Raw genomic sequence first — 16756 nt, 5'->3', positions numbered from 1 at the left:
TGTCTATCATATAAACTTGAGCATCAACATAACCATTAGGTTATTTTCCAAGTTTACGTAAATTTCAAAATACTATATGATTAATAAGTATCATAAAGATGCAATGATAAACAGCTTAAATATCAGTTAAAAACCAGAAAAATGCTGTCCTGTGTAAAGGACATTGGCTCTTCCAGAAAGCTTCAAAAGACATCTTTTCTGTCTAAATCACTATCTGAAGCCACTTCTGGTAATATGCTATTAGAATAGTAAATAAGTATATATATATATATATATATATATATATATATATATATATGTATATATATATATATATACACATATGCAAATAAGGTATATTTCATTCTAGGGGAAAAAACTGATAGGGAAGAAGCTAAAAAGAATAAAAGCAAATCACTTTTCTGATTAGGAAAAATACCACAAGGATTTTAGTATTCAGCAACAAGGTTTTTTTTTTTAAAATTAATTTTGTTCATTATCCCTACACAGAGATATAAAGTACAATATAGCACCCCGGAGGACGGGGTACAAGTACTACTCATGGAAGTCAAGAAGCTGATGAGTCTACAGGCAGGCCCTACTGTTATCTCCAGTAATTATAAGAGTGAAACAGTAAAGCCCGTAAGTAGGAGGAAAAGTTCATTTTTATCATTTTGAGGCAGCTAGGTGAGTTAGTTGATGAAATATTAGACCCCAAATCAGGAAAGCTTGAGTCTTAGACACTTACTAGGTGCCTGACTTTGGGTACTTAACAAAGGTTAAATATCTTAACCTCTGTCTTCCTCATTCTCCTGGTCTGTAAAATGAAGATAAAAACCTACCTCTCAGAGTTGTGAGGATTAAATGAGATACTCATAAGGTGTTTTTCACCAAACCTTAAAAATCTAAATAAATGCTACTGATGATGATTACCATGATAAAATTATGTCTCAGCAATTTGACATTGAAGATTTTTTTGAGCCAGTGCAACCATTTATCCCAACATTAGTTCCAAAAGTCTTGCCAGAGTGAAATCAATTCAACCAACATTTACATTGTATAATATTACACGATAGTACCTATTGTGAGCAAAGCAAAGCCTATCACGTGCTAAGCCAAAGAGAAGCTACAAAGTTTAGATGCGACAGAACCTCTTTTGATTTCCTGGAACTTACCGTCTAGCAGGAAGATAAGAACATATCCAAATAACTAGAAATGAAAAATTTAGGAAAAGTATAGCCAAAGTGAAATGTGAAGCTAGGGTGTGGACAAGGGAAGGTCTCTACTGAATATAGTAATGGGATAGAGATGGATCACAGAAGGCTTACTGCAAGAGAACATTTTTAAAAGTCTTTAAAGTATTTGTAGGAATAAAATAGATACAGGAAAAGTAAGAATGAGGTAACAGAAGCTAGAAAATATGGGGTATACACAGCAAATATTGAGTTTAGAGAATAGTACATATAGAGGGAAGTGGTACTTACATTAATATAATTTTATTATCTTTGAATCATTAGGTTATTAATCCAGAAATATAATTTTAAGATATTGAATGTTCTAAAAAGATACAATTATTATGAGGTAAAGGTGAAAAGGCAGGGTAGTGACAGAGTAAAAAGGCTTTAATTAAGTGGCAGGCAAGGGCGTGGGTGAAAAAATGTTGCACAGGCAGAACTGATAGGACACCATTAAATGACTGGCCATTAAAGTAAATGGAAGAGTCAAAGTCAATATTAAGGTTTTGAAGATGGAATACTGTATGAATGGTATTGTCACTGATAAAAAGGTTTAGGTCTGAAATAAGAGGAGAATTATTGCTAAAATCAGGAAGGGTGAATTTTGGAGATGTTGAGTTTAAGGTATTAAAAATGAAGGTAAATAATCGTAAGTCGTAAGAGATAAGAATATTGACGGTGGAAAAGAGGTCAGGGCCGGAGATATGGATTTGGGAATGATATGTGATTGTTGAAAAGGTGGGAATAGATAAAATACCCAAGTAAATGTTTGTGGAGAGAAAAAAAAGTAGGCCAAGAAAAGAGCTTTGGGGAATGTTTTAGAAGTCTGGAAAAGACTGATAAAGTTTGTGAAGAAGACAGAGATGCGGAAACAGTCCGAAGGAAGAGAATAAACGAAAGAAACAGTGACTGACAGTATCAAATCCAACAAAGGTAAAGGAGAATAAGGACTGAAAAAATTCACTACTGGCTTTGATGATCAAGAGGTTACTGTTATCTCTGAAAGAGATGTTTCATTGGAACAAAACAATACACTTCCTATCTGTGTATCACTATACATATGACATTCACCCCAAACTGGTATTTTATTTAATGAAAACTCACTTTAAAATTTTCTTACCTGGTGGCATAAGTTTCATAAGTACTCGAGCTCCATCTCTTAGGGGTGGCATATTTAGGCTGCTACCCAAGTCTGCAACTTGCCAAAGGAAAGAAATATATCTGGGATGCATTGACATTATCTAAAATAAAATAACATATAAATATTACTAACCTAGTTATTTTACTCAAAGTAAAACCATTTAACAAATGGACAAAATACAGATTTTTAAAATATCTAAATCAGTCTATTAAGTATTATCTAAGAAGTTATGCTTTATACTCTCCTTTCATATTCTTATTCACAATTTTGCCCTATCTGAAATTACTCCTCCCCATTCCAATGTTTAAATCCTCCAAGATCCAGCTAAAATTTTCCATCCAAAGTGAAGCTTTTACAAATTACTTCAGTCCATAAGGATTATGTTTTCTTTCCCTTAACACCTCCTATTGTACTTACTTATTCTACACATTTGGCAGTTCATGTACTGCCTTCCAATAACCATATATTGCTGGATTAAACTATCAATTTACTCCCAGCACAGAAATTACCTAATCTATAAAATTAACTCAGTACAAATGACCACCTCCTTCTTGGACTGATGTTGTTCTATGAGTGGAGGGAGTCTTAGTTCTTACTGCCAGAATAAGGTAAGAAGTGTTCCTGGCATAATAAAATAAAACACACAACACTGTGCTTGATGAGGTTATGGATATTGGTTATATCGCATGCTTTGTACTATAAATTAGTGACATAAAATAAATATGCATGCAAATATTTTATAAATTATGTGTACTTGAACATACACATAGATACATCGTATAAAAGAATTAAAGTATAGGTTAAATCTGTTTTCTTGCTGGTCTTAAAACTGACCATTTTTATTACTGTTTTGATGGAAGATATGCTAAGTTGTTGACAATCAATTAAAAAAAAGGTAAATCACATTCACAGTCCATAAGTAGGGGAATACCTGTGTAATTCTTTAACTTTTTAATTTCATGTCTTATCTCAACCACATTCTAATATCACTAAAAGCAAGCTGTGTCTTAATACTGAACATCCTGCAGAGAACTTAGACAGTACCCTGTACATTTTAACACCCTTAATAAAATATTTGGTTAGTTTATACCCTACTCACCACTCCAGGCAAACAGCTTTCTACTTCTGGATTGGGACCATCACTATAATGATTTCCATGGTTACCAGGAGAACCAGTTGATGAATCAGAAGAACTATCAGGACTTGAAGGCATATTGGAACTTATCTGTGTAAGTTTGGCTGTAATTAGCTGAAAATGTATTATATATTAAGAAATAAAGATTACAAACATGTTTCCAAAAGAAAAAAATAGACATTACATATTTATAGCAGTATTAAAAAAAAAAAAGTAAAGAGAGTGAAGTCATGGCTGTAGAAGTCCAGGTATCTGTTCAAAACTGGAACCATTTAAATGAATACTCATTCTTCCAAAATAAATCAAAATCAAATTACTTACCGTTTTATCTTTCAGGTTTAGTTGTCCAATTAACTTCCTATCATCTGCAGGATCCACCAGTTCACCACCAATAAACAGCTCTACTTTTGTATGGGCACTATTAGCCTTAATACGATTGAGAATACATCGTCTCACTGAACCAATTGTGTCATTTGTATGAGACCAAATGTCTAAGTCTTCTACCTGCCGGCCTTGATTTGGAAAACGAACTACCAAAGTGATGTGCTTACCACGAAAAGCTCTGCAGAAAGAGAGAGGTTACATAATCACAAAAAGATATTCTATCAGGCTGTACAATGTTATTTTCAATTAGCTATAGGAGTGATTTTACCTGAAAATCTTATACTATTTCAAGAATAATTAATTATAAGACAGAAACATCTCAATACCATAAGTATTTTCAGGATCTAGCAAATAAAACTCTCAGTGCTAGATCCCCACCACTGTTTGACCAACATTAATATATTTAAGAAAAAAACAATTACGTTCCATTGGCAGGTTGATATTTATTCTATACCATAAACATTGAGGTTTACACTGTAATAACAAAACCATAAGAAGTATTATACTTTTATTTACCTTTATTATGAACTCTAAATTGAATATGTGAGCAAAATAATAACTTTTGAATTTCTTCTGGAGAATTGTCAACATTAAAATCCATGAAAAATGGCATCTCCTTTTAAAATAACAGACTGTTCTCAGATACTCAAAAGGATTGTGTTTAAGCAGTAACTTTCTAAAAATATATTGGCAACAGTGAGGTAAATTAATTAAAAGTAAGCAATACTGAGGATATTATTCCTACATAAGAATAGTCATATCCCATAATAACTTGCTAGATTAACTGTTTTATACAAATCACATCAAATTATACCAAATATTATTCGTTTTTCAAAATGTCTTGCTATTTGCTAAAAGTTCTAAAATGCCAACTTGTTTAAATTCAACTCAACTGTACAGCAATCATTTATTGCAAGCCTACTACATGTAATTACTGGCCTAATAGACAATGAGATTAAAAAAAAAAAAAAGACATAGCTCCTGCCCTAAAGGAATGCACTATAAAATGAAGGTGGGATGCGCCTGGAGGAGTAAAGAGGAGTTAATATACAGAAATACTGTAAGGCAGAACGTGAAAGCATATAAGGTAACACACAGTTTGGAGGATAAAGGGAATTTCAACCATAGAAGATGGTATGAACAAAGGCAGAGGCTAGAAAGCACATAACATGTTTAAGAAACAATGTATAGACTGGTTTTAGCTAAAACACAACGCCAAATTAAAGAGTCTGGATTCATTTTGCTGGAAACAGGGAACCACAGGCTTCTGAAAACAAGGAAACATTATGATCCAAATTACACTTTATATGGAGCTCTATGACCACAGTGCATAGACCAGACTACAGAAGGGAGTGGCTAGAAGTACTGGATCACTTAGAAAGATTAATTTGGGAGAGGCCAAACTGAACTAGGGTAGTAACAATGCGAAACTAAAGGAGCAGAGAGAAGTGAAATAATATTTATTAAGCGCCTACTACAAGAAAGGCAATATGTTAAGTGCTTTATAAGTATTCCAATTAATCCTCACAATCCACACAATTACTATTTTTATGTCATTTTATAGATAAAGAAATTTAGTCATGGAGAGATTAAATGACTCGCCCAGGGTCCCATATCTAGCAAGTGTCTGAAGCCCTATTTGGACTCAGGTCTTCCTTACTCCACTGCACCACCAGCTGCTTCCAAAGGGAAGCTTCCAAAGTGACTTAAAAGTTTCAATTTGAGGTGACTAAGAGACCCTAAATAGAAAAAAGGGAGGCTGAAAGAAAAAGGATAGTTGTTAAGGAAAAGATAAGCTCTGTGTAGGACATGCTGAGTTTGAGGTACTGGCAAAAGGTCCAGGAAAAGATTATTCAGCAGACAGTTGAAATATGCACAGAAGTGTAATGGAAGAGAACAAAGAGAACCCAAGTATTTAAGGCTTTAGTTAATTGTGTTTAAAGAGTCAAGGAAGGTTGAGAGTATTAAAACAACGAATCAACAAATTAATTAAATAAATTAATAAATAAAACTAGAAGTTGGTTTTATAAAAAACTAATACAATAAACCATTAGTTAACATGTTTTTTTTTAAACAGAGAAATGCCAAATCACTAGTATAAAAAATAAAGAGGGTGAATATGCCATTAATAAAGATGGAATCAAAGCAATTATTAAGAGTCATTTTGCCCAATTATATGCCAATAAACTTAACAATTTAAGTGAAATGGAAGAATACTTACAAAAATATAAACTGCTTAGATTAATAGAAGAGGACATAGAATATCTAAATAAACCCATTTTAGAAAAAGAAATTGAACGGGCCATAAAGGAGCTCCCTAAGAAAAAAGCATCAGGACCAGGTGGATTTACAAGTGAATGCTACCAGACAATTAAAAATCAATTAATTCTAATATTAAATAATTAGGAATAATAGGGAAAGAAGGAACCCTACGAAACTAATTTTAGTAAACAAATATGGTACCGATACCTAAAGCAGGAAAAGCAAAAAGAGAGAAAGAAAATTATGGACACAAAAATTCTAAATCAAATACTAGCTAGGAGAATACAACAACACATCACAAAGAATATCTATTGTGACCAAGCAGAACTTATACCAGCAACACAGGGATGGTTTAACACAAGGAAAACTATCAACATAATTGATTATCAGTAACAAAAGTAACAAAAATCATGTAATTATAATACTAGATGCAGAAAAAGTTTTTACAACATTCATTCCTATGAACACTTGAAAGTATAGGTATAAATGGATTTTTTCCTTAAACTGGTTAGAAATATTTACCTAAGACCACCAGTAAGCATTATTTATAATGAGAATAAGTTAGAAGCCTTCCCAATAAGATCAAGAGTGAAACAGGGATGCCCATTATCACCAATATCATTCAGTATGATATTAGAAATGCTAGCAACAACAATAAGAAAAGAAAAAGAAATTGAAGGAATCAAAATGGGCAATGAGGTAATGGTAATAAAACTATCTCTTTTTGCAGACGATATGGACTTGGAAAATCCTAGAGGTTCAACTAAAAAGTTAGTTGAAACAATTTTAGCAAAGTAACAGGATATAAAATAAATCTACATAAATCATTAGCATTTCTATATATCACCCCCCCCCCCGCCAAAACCAACAAGAAGAGATAGTATGAGATACCTCATTTAAAATAACTGTAAGTATACCTGGAAAGACAAACCCAGGAACTACATGAACATAATTATGAAACATTTTTTATATAAATAAAGTCAGATTTAAATAATTGGAGAACTATTAATTGTTCACGAGTGGGCAGAGCCAATGCAATAAAAATGACAATTCTACCTACACTAATCTACTTATTAGATGCCATCTGAATTAAATCACCAAAAAAATATTTTATTGAGCTTGAAAAAAAAAAACAAAATTCATTTGGAAGAACAAAGGGTCAAAAATATCAAAGAAACTAATGAAAAAAATGTAAAGGAAGGAGATTTAGTAGTACCAAATCTTAAATTATATTATAAAGCAGTAATTGTCATAACTATCTGTACTGGCTAAGAAATAGAAAGGTGGATCAGTGGAACAGAGTAGATATACAATACACAGTAGTAAATTATTATATTAAGATTTAAGCTTTGGGGATAAGAATTCAGTATTTGGTATAAATTGTTGGGAAAAGTGGGAAAGAAGTCTGGAAGAAATTGTATATAGACCAGGATCTTACACTATTTACCAAGCTAAGGTCCAAATGGATACCTGATTTAGACATAAAGGGATATCTCATAAGAAAATCTGAAGAACATGGAACATATTACCTATAAGACTTATGGAGAGGAGGATTTATGAATAAACACTAGATAGAGAGCACTGTGAGATGTAAAACGATTAATTTTGGTTACATTAAATTAAAAAGGTTTTATACAAATAAAACAAATGTAGCTAAGATTAGAAGGAAAGCAGAAAACTGGGGAAAAATTTATAGACAGTTTCTCAGATAAAGGTTTCATAACTTAAATATATAGAGACCTCTGTCAAATTCATAGGAATATCAGTCATGCCCCAACTGATAAATGATCAAAGGATATGAACAGTTTTTAAATGAAGAAATCAAAACTATGTATAGTCATATAAAATGCTGTAAAGCATTACTGATTAGAGAAATGCAAATTAAAACCACTTTGAGATATCATTTTATACCTACTAGAGACTGGCTAAAATGACTGAAGAGGAAAGTGACAAATGTTGGAGGGGATGTGAAAAAACTGGGACACCAATTCATTGCAGGTGGAATTGTGAACTGATTCAACAATTTTGGAGAACTCTAGAATTATGCCCAAAGATTATTAAGCTGCTTATACCTTTTGACGCTACAGTACCACTATCAGGTCTATTTCCAAAGAGGATTAAGGAAAAAGGGAAAGGAACTATATGTTCTAAAATGTTTATAGCAACTCTCTTTGCGGTGGTAAAGAAATGGAAATCGAGGGGATGCCCATCAATTGGGGAATGGCTAAACAAGTCGTGGTATGACTGTGATGGAGTACTACTGAACTGTAAGAAACGATGAGCTGGCTGATTTTAGAAAAACATGGAAAGGCTTACATAAAATAATGAAGAGCCCAATGAGCAGAATGAGAAGAGGAGAATGTGGAATACAGTAATGGCAAAACTGTTTGAACTATGACCAACTAAGTTATTTTGAGTATTATAAATACTCAAATCAACTACAAAGGAGTAATGAAGGAAGATGCTATCCACCTCCAGAAAAAGAACTGATAAAAGTGTGTGTGTGTGTGTGTGTGTGTGTGTGTGTGTGTGTGTGTGTGTGTATGACAGAGAAAGAGAGAGAGAGAAAGAGAAAGAGAGATGACTGCCTTCTCTAATGCAGGGTGGGGAGGGAGGCACTTTGGTACTTAAAAAACTAACCAAAAACTGTCAAAGGACACAGAAAATGAACTTTAATTCTTTCTAGTAACTCTAATTTGAAATTGAAAACCTTCAAATTTGAAGACATGATATTTCTCTTAACTAGGCTACTACAAGAAGTAGGAATTCTTTTACCAAAAATATCTGGAAAGAAAAAGGAATAAACTGGAAGACTATGCTATTTAATTTTTTTCTGGCTTAATTTTCTGAAGATAGTTAATGAACGTTTTTAAAAGAAATAATCAGTAAAAATTTTAATAAGTTCGTATGTTCTCACAAACCTTGACATAGGTAGAATTGTCCTTTCTTCATGATAATCACTGTCACATTCATTTATATATTCCCTTAAAACAGTCAATACTCGCACCATTCGTATTGCTTCCTGTCGAGCACAATTAATACTGTCTTTGTCACCATCCAAAACACATAATGTATCATAGGAGGCTTTCAAGCGATCAAAGCAGGATTGAATGAAGTCTTCATGGATCGCTACCTAAAGAAAAATGCCCGTATCAGCCTGGTTAAAGCTACTGACTTGAAATTTAAATAAATAACATTTATTTAAAATTGTGGAGTGTCAGAATTGGAAAGCACTTCAGAAGTCATTTACTCAAATATGTTCAATTCTATAAATGAGGAAAATTAAACTTGGGGGGCAAAATAGCTAGCCTTCATATGACAGTTAAAGACAAAGTGATTTATATTTGTTACCCATTTGACCTCTCACAACAACCCTGTGAGGTAAGTCCTGGTATCACCATTTTACTGAGGTAGAAGTTAAGTGACTAGCTCAGGCTCACACAGAATTTGAACTCAAGTCTTCTTGGCTTCAAGTCCAACTCTCTATCCACTTTACCACCCACTTGCCTAAACGACTTTCCTCAAGTCATAGAAAGACCTGCCTGTAAACCAAGTGTTGGAACCAACTCTCATAATTGCTGGGTCAGTGCTATTTTATATGCATATTACTAAAGAGAAATTTAATAAAACATAATTTCTCTTTTTTAAATAACATTTAATTTTTCTTAGAGACAAATGACAGGAAAACAAACTAATCCCAAAAATTTACTTAAAAAAACTTTTAGGGTAGGTATTAGGAGCAGTACAGTTTAGTTATTATTACTATTTCAACTAATATCTATCATCTCAACTTTTATACTTAGAAAATTAAAAACTGGCAACTAATAACTTGGATGCATTATAAAAATTTACTTATCAAAGATAAAAGTGTGGTCAGTATACTCCATTGGTCAGGAAAATGGACTATTAAATTAAAAAATCAACAGCTGAAACAAAAAAGTTTCTGGTAAAACTTCAGACAAACTAAGAAATTTTGTAATCTGGATGAAGCCCTTTCTCCTTAGTCCCTTAACAGATTTATTTTTTAAAGGCTGACATTCACAGCCATCAACAATTGGCACAGAATCCAAGACTTAAATGGACTCATGTATCTTCAAGTTATAATAAATGAGGAATTTGTTGTTATGACTGTCTGTGGCATATTGACTGTCATGACAATTTTTGTATTACATTCTGAAGAACAAAGTATAACAGATAAAAACATTTTGCCTTTATCTAGAAACACTGTATATGATCAGAAATTAGAGAACTGTAAGTTGAAAAATTTTATATGTCCAAGTTATTACACAGCAGGAAGATGCATTAATTCCTCCTTAATTGATGTAATACTACACTTTTGGCTTCCACAGACCAGTAACTTGGCAGGTAACACAGAACTCTTTACTAAAACACTAGAAATAATTTATACAACTGTAGAGCTAGAGATTATACCTATGACTGCATTTACATAGGGAACCCTCTACCTAGAGTTTTCAGATTTGTGGAAAAAGCAGGTGTCAAATTTGCGGGAGATACTCCTAACCAGATTAAAATGTAATTGGGAAAAATTTAGCAAAATAAATAAAAATACAAGACAACACAGATAATATTAATTGGTGGTTTTCTAACTCAATATGCAGCTGTTTCTATTTGAGACTGGCTGAGAGCAGTGGGTGAGTAAGTAACTTGCTAGAGTCACATAGTTAGAATATGTTACAGTGACTCCCCATTCATTATGCCATGCTGCTGCCAATTATATTTTATTAAGAATGAGCAAAAAAGCTTTTAAAAAGCTGAACTGTAAAAGTTTTGACAAATTTGCCCATTATCAACACTTAACTCCTAAACATTCTTACCTGATTAACTTGCAACCTTGGTCCGAGGTTAGTATAGATCTCCTTAAGGAGGTCAATTGCTCTGCTGGCAATGTCATCATTTCCCTGAATCACAACCTGGAGTCATAAATGTTTATATGTTAATGTATTCTAAACATATATTTTGATCAAGTTTTAAAATCTACATGATTCTTTGGGTTATTTCATATAGAGTATTTGATGATCAAAGGCAAGTTGATTTTAAGGTACTGTCAAATTTAGGCAGAATTAAAATTCATAGAAGCATAAAGTCTTATGGCTAGGAAAAAATAAAAAAGAAATAGAATTATTTAACTCAACAAACATCCCACCTACAGTATCTTTGACAAGCAAGGTAGTCTATTAGACTGCTTGAATTTAAATAATACGCTTAGTCAATCACATAAAATGAGATTCATTTAAGATAAACTGTAGAAAAGACACAGTATGTTTAACTACATTAACTAAGACAAAAGGTGCCTTCATCTTTACTCTTCACTTTTACTATTACCAATGTCTTGGTAGCCAAGTGTTCAGTTCAGGCAATAATCTCAATCAAGGAGATAAGAAATCATATAGAAGTTTGGCATGAACAATAAACTCAATATTCTGAGGGTGTCATCTATATTTCTTCATACAGTCACTTAAACAGTTTCTAACTCAATAAAGATTAAATTTCAACTGAATAAAGTTTCTGTCTTAATTTGCTTAAATTTCTAGAAGAATATTACTTAACTCTAAAATAACAATAAAAGCTATTATAACAGATGGAATGCTAATGATAAAATCTGTTTCAAGTAGTACTTTCCTATTAAGTGTACAGAATGGTTGACATTAAACCAGATATAGCATTAAATACTTCAAAACACATTTCTGTCAAATTATGATGATTAACAGAGAATCTGGTTGGGTAAAAAATTACTGCAGTCCCAAAGATTACTATATAGCAAAGAGCAATGAAGTAAGAAAATAACTGCTCAGCTTAGGCACAAATTTAGGCATATATACTTGTCAACATTTTATTTTCTTAGCTGTGTAGCAAATATCATGGCAGATAAAAATGCTATAAATGCTATATTTCCTTACAATTCTATACTTACCCTCCAAAGGTAATCTAAACCAATTAACTCCAAATCATCCATCATATAGGCTCGCCTTTTTGCTACCAATTTCCCTTCTCGACAATTCACAGCTTTGAAGAAACGCTCAAAACATTTCATTCCATTTTCTGTTAATAGGGAAGGATCGAGCTGAAGTACATTGTTTTCAAAGAAGTCTTTATTAATGTCAGGATCTAGGTCTGGTTCATCGCCCATCAATTTGGAATACCACTTAAAACAGGCTTCACGATCACAAAGGTAAACCGCATTTTCAGCTAAACATTTCCAAATTTGCTTTGCCTGAGGAGCACATAGCCATAGTTGACCATCCTTCAATAAAAATCTTGAAAAGAGACAAGAAACTAGGAATTAATACCTCATACATGACAATGCCCTTAGACTAAAAACAATATCAAACAGGAATACACCAGGTGTGTGCAGGAAAGAGGGTGCATGGCAATGAGAGGAGAAAGGACTAGACATTTAGAAGGCACCTAATATGTGTCAGGTATTGTACTAAGCACTTTATAAATATAACCTCACTGGATCCTCACAACGACCCTGTGAGGTAGGTGCTTTAATTACTCCAATTTTACAGTTGAGAAAACTAAGGCAAATGGGTTAAATGAGTTGCCCAGGGTCACACAACTATTATTTATGTCTGAGACCAGATCTAACTCCAAGCTCAGCACTCTAACCACTTCGGTACCTATCACCTATAACATCAGTCACAATCACACTTAAAATGGAACTGAAATAGCAGTTTATTCAAAGTAGAATTGATTAAAAGCAACTGTTACGATTCTACTATTCAGACAGAAAAATTTCCCCTCAATCCAGTTAACACTTATTGACTATCTGCATTATATTGTATGTGCTCTGTTCTCAAAAATACTCAGGAATATGAAACTGGGTAGTGAAAGTATCTTCCTCCTCTTTTTTTTTAAGGCTTTCAATTAAAAAGATCTTGTTTTATACAGTGCCACTGAGGTTTCCCACTGAGAATTTTCTAGATAAAGCTTCAGAACAAGGTTTTGATTACCTTGTATAATAACATGCATACTGCCTTACACAGAGAAAAATAGTTTAACTAGTTTTGATTAAAAATATCCTTAAAAAATACTTAACCCTTTTTTGGCCTACTACACCTATTATACTGAACATACATAATCTAAGTTTTTCTTGAGAACTAAGGATTATAATAGATCAGGTGTATCAATAAGAGAGTAATGGTCCCAGATATCTTTGTGACAGAGAACTCTGTTGTAAATGCTCTCTTCCCCTTAAGGTCTCCCTCCCACCATTCCTTTGCCCTTTTTTCAATTGTAATTGCAACACTGAAAGAACTGAAAGTTACCAAGAAAACCAGACAACAAAGCTTGTCAAATCAGTAAGCTTAATTTTTATACAAATAAACACAGGTTTTGTTCATCTAAGACCCTGAAGAAAGCTCTGTTCCAGGCCTGCAATGTAAACCACACAAAACAAGGGTGGCTTTTCCCCACTCTTTCATTGTATTTTTAAAAAAATTACCATAGTTATATAATCACAGAATTCTAAAGCTAGAAGGATCATTAGCTATTATAATGTCTTCTTATTTTTTTGGTCATGATCATCCTCTATTTTTTTAGTCATATTTAATATTTTATTTTCTCCCAATTACAATTTTTAACACTGTTTAAAAAAAAATTTTAAGTTCTAAATTCTCTCCCTCCTTCACTTCTCCCCTTACTAGAAGGCAAGCAGTTTGATATATGCTATATATGTGCAGTTGTGCAAAATTATCTTTCAAAATCAATCACACTGTGAAAGAAAATGGACAAAAAATAAATAAGTAAAGGTGGTTTTTAAGTACGCTTTGATTGTATATATGCATTCAGACTCCATCAAATCTTTCTCTGGAAGTATATAGCATTTTTCATCATAAGTCCTTCAAAATTGCCTTGGATCATCATATTGCAAAGAATAGCTAATTCACAGCTGATCATCATACAATACTGCTGTTACTATGTACACTGTTCACCTTGGTTCTGCTCACTTCACCTTGCATCAGTTCATGTTAAGTCTTTTCAGGTTTTTCCAAGAGTATCCTGCTCATCATTTCTTATAATATCACAATAGTATTCCATCACAATCATATACCATAACTTGGTCCAATTCTTTGCCATACCTTAAAACACTAGGAATATTTTTGTAGATGTAACTCCACCTCTTCATTTTTTAGCTTGTTGGGATACAGATCTAGTAGTGGTATGGCTGAGTCAAAGGGTATGCCCTTTGGGCATAGTTGCAAATTGCTTTACAGAATGGCTGAATCAGTCCACAACACTACCAACAGTGCATTGGTGTTTCTATTTCCCCATGTTCCCTCCCAACATTTGTAATTTTCCTTTTCTTTCCCATTTAGCCAATCCGATAGGTGATGGGTGGTACCTCAAAGTTGTTTTAATTTGGATTTCTCTAATCAATAGTGACTTAGAACCATTTTTCATATGATTATGGATAGCTTTAAGTAATCTTAATGAAAACTACCTAGTCATATGCTTTGACTACTTTTTAACTGGCGAATGGCTCTTATTTTTATAAATTTAACTCAGGTCTCTATGTATTTGAAAAATGAGACCTTAGAGATACTTGCTATAAATTTTTTTCCCCTCCATCCTATTTTTGCCACTTATCCTACTCTCTCTACTTTCACCCTGTCCATCCTCAAAAGTTTTGCTTCTGGCAATTGCCTCCCCCAATGTGCCCAACCTTCTATCACCACACACCCCTCCTCCCCAATCTTCCTTCTTTTTACTTTCATGTAGGGTAAGATTTCTATACCCAACTGAATGTATAAGTTACTCCCTCTTTGAGCCAATTCCAATAAGTAAGGTTCAAGGACTCCTGCCCACTTCCCTTATCTTTCCCTCCATTGTAAAAACTCTTTCGTCCTCTTTCAAGTGAGATAATTTGCCCCATTCTACCTTCCTCTTCTCCTCCTCCCAGTGCATCCTTCTTTCTCATCTCATAATTTTATTTTTTTTTAAGAGCTCATCCCTCATATTCAACTCACATCCATGCACCTCTATATATCTCAGAAATGAAGCCTGTATCAGAGAAACTTGCTGTAAAAACTTTTTCAAAGTTTTGACTACTATGTATTTCCCTCCATTCTATTTTCTGCCATTTCTCTCTCCCCCCACCCTGTTCCTCCTCAAAAGTGTTTTGCTTCTGACAATCACCTTCCTCAATCCACCCTCCCTTCCATCAGCCCCCTTTTCTCTTGTCCCTTCTGCTCCTACTTCTCTGTAGGGTAAGATAGATTTCTACAATAGGATTCAAGCATTCCCTCCACCCCTTTGTCTTCCACTGTTAAAAAAAAATGCTCACACCCCTTTTACGTGAGATAATTTACCTCATTTTACTGCCCCCTTCCCCTTCCTCCTAGTGCATTCCTCTTTCTCACCCCTTAGTTTTACTTTTTAAAAATATCATCCCTAACATTCAATTCCTATACATGCCATCTGTCTATGTATACTCATTCTAACTGCCCTAATAATGAGAAAGTTCTTAGAAGTTGTATTATTTTCCCATGTAAGAATCTTATGATTTCTCTTTCCTGTTTACCTTTTTATGCTTCTCTTGAATCTTGTATTTGAAAGTCAGATTTTCTATATAGCTCTGGTCTTATCATTAGGAATGCTTGAAAGTCCTCTGTTTCACTGAATGTCTCTTTTTTTCCCCCTGAAGGGAAGTTTTACCCAGTAATGTAATTCTTGGTAGTAAATCCTACCTTCTTTCCCCTCTGAATATCATATTCCAAGCAGGCTCCTTTAACATAGAACCTGCTAAATTCTTGAGTTCCCTTGACTGTGGCTCCACAACATTTGAACTGTTTCTTTCTGGCTGCTTGTAATATTTTCTCCTTGACATGGGAGCTCTGGAATTTGGCTCCTGGGAGTTTTCATTTTGGGATCTCTTTTAGGAGATAACTGGTAGATTCTTTTAATTTCTAGTTTACCCTGCAGATCTAAGCTATCGAAGCATTTTCCTTGATAATTTCTTGAAATGGAATGTGTAGACTCTTTTGAACATGGCTTCCAGGTAGTCCAACAATTCTTAAATTCTCTCTCCTTGATATGTTTTCCAGGTCTGTTATTTTTCCAATAAGATATTTCACATTTTCTTCTACTTCTAATTCTTTTTATTTTATTGCTTCTTGATGTCTCATGGAGATGTTAGCTTCTCTTGTCCAATTCTAATTTTTAAAGAATTTTTTCCTCGTGAGCATTTGTACTTCCTTTTCCACTTGGCCAAGAGTTCTCTTCAGTGAATTTTTGTACCTGTTTTTCCATTTGGTCAATACTACTTTTTAAGGAGTTCTTGTCTTTATTGGATTTTTATACCTCTCTTAGCATTTGGCCTATTCTGGGATTTTTTTTTTAAAAGAATGCTTTTCATTTTTTAAATTATCTCTTTACCAAGCTGTTAATTCTCTTTTCATAATTTTCTTCTATCACTCTTGTTTCTTTTCCCGATTTTTCCTCTGGCTCTCTTATTTGATTTTTAAAATCCTTTTTGAGCTCTTCCAGGAATTCTTTTTGAGACTGAGACCAATTCACATTTTTCTCTGAGTCTTTGGATGTAGCAGTTTTGACTTTGTTGTGTTCTTGTGAGTTTGTGTTTTGATCTCTGTCACCACA

The 16756-nt window shown here is 33.4% G+C and overlaps 1 protein-coding gene across 5 annotated transcripts in view; it reads right to left on the bottom strand.

Annotated features, from left to right (window-relative positions):
• Positions 1-16756, bottom strand: part of USP9X (ubiquitin specific peptidase 9 X-linked) — a 257781-nt gene that overhangs the window by 78327 nt on the left and 162698 nt on the right. For all 5 annotated transcript variants that reach the window (XM_036744544.1, XM_036744547.1, XM_036744546.1 and 2 more), the window contains exons 16-21: positions 12069-12411; positions 10972-11067; positions 9058-9269; positions 3812-4052; positions 3455-3604; positions 2335-2455 (exon numbers count right to left, since the gene is read on the bottom strand). In XM_036744544.1, coding sequence (XP_036600439.1) covers positions 2335-2455; positions 3455-3604; positions 3812-4052; positions 9058-9269; positions 10972-11067; positions 12069-12411 — 1163 coding nt within the window. The remainder of the gene's footprint in view (positions 1-2334; positions 2456-3454; positions 3605-3811; positions 4053-9057; positions 9270-10971; positions 11068-12068; positions 12412-16756) is intronic.

Source organism: Trichosurus vulpecula, chromosome 2, assembly GCF_011100635.1.
Source record: "Trichosurus vulpecula isolate mTriVul1 chromosome 2, mTriVul1.pri, whole genome shotgun sequence".
NCBI lineage: Eukaryota > Metazoa > Chordata > Mammalia > Diprotodontia > Phalangeridae > Trichosurus > Trichosurus vulpecula.
Note: the sequence above shows the minus strand (reverse complement) of the source record. Positions and strands in the feature narration are given on the sequence as shown.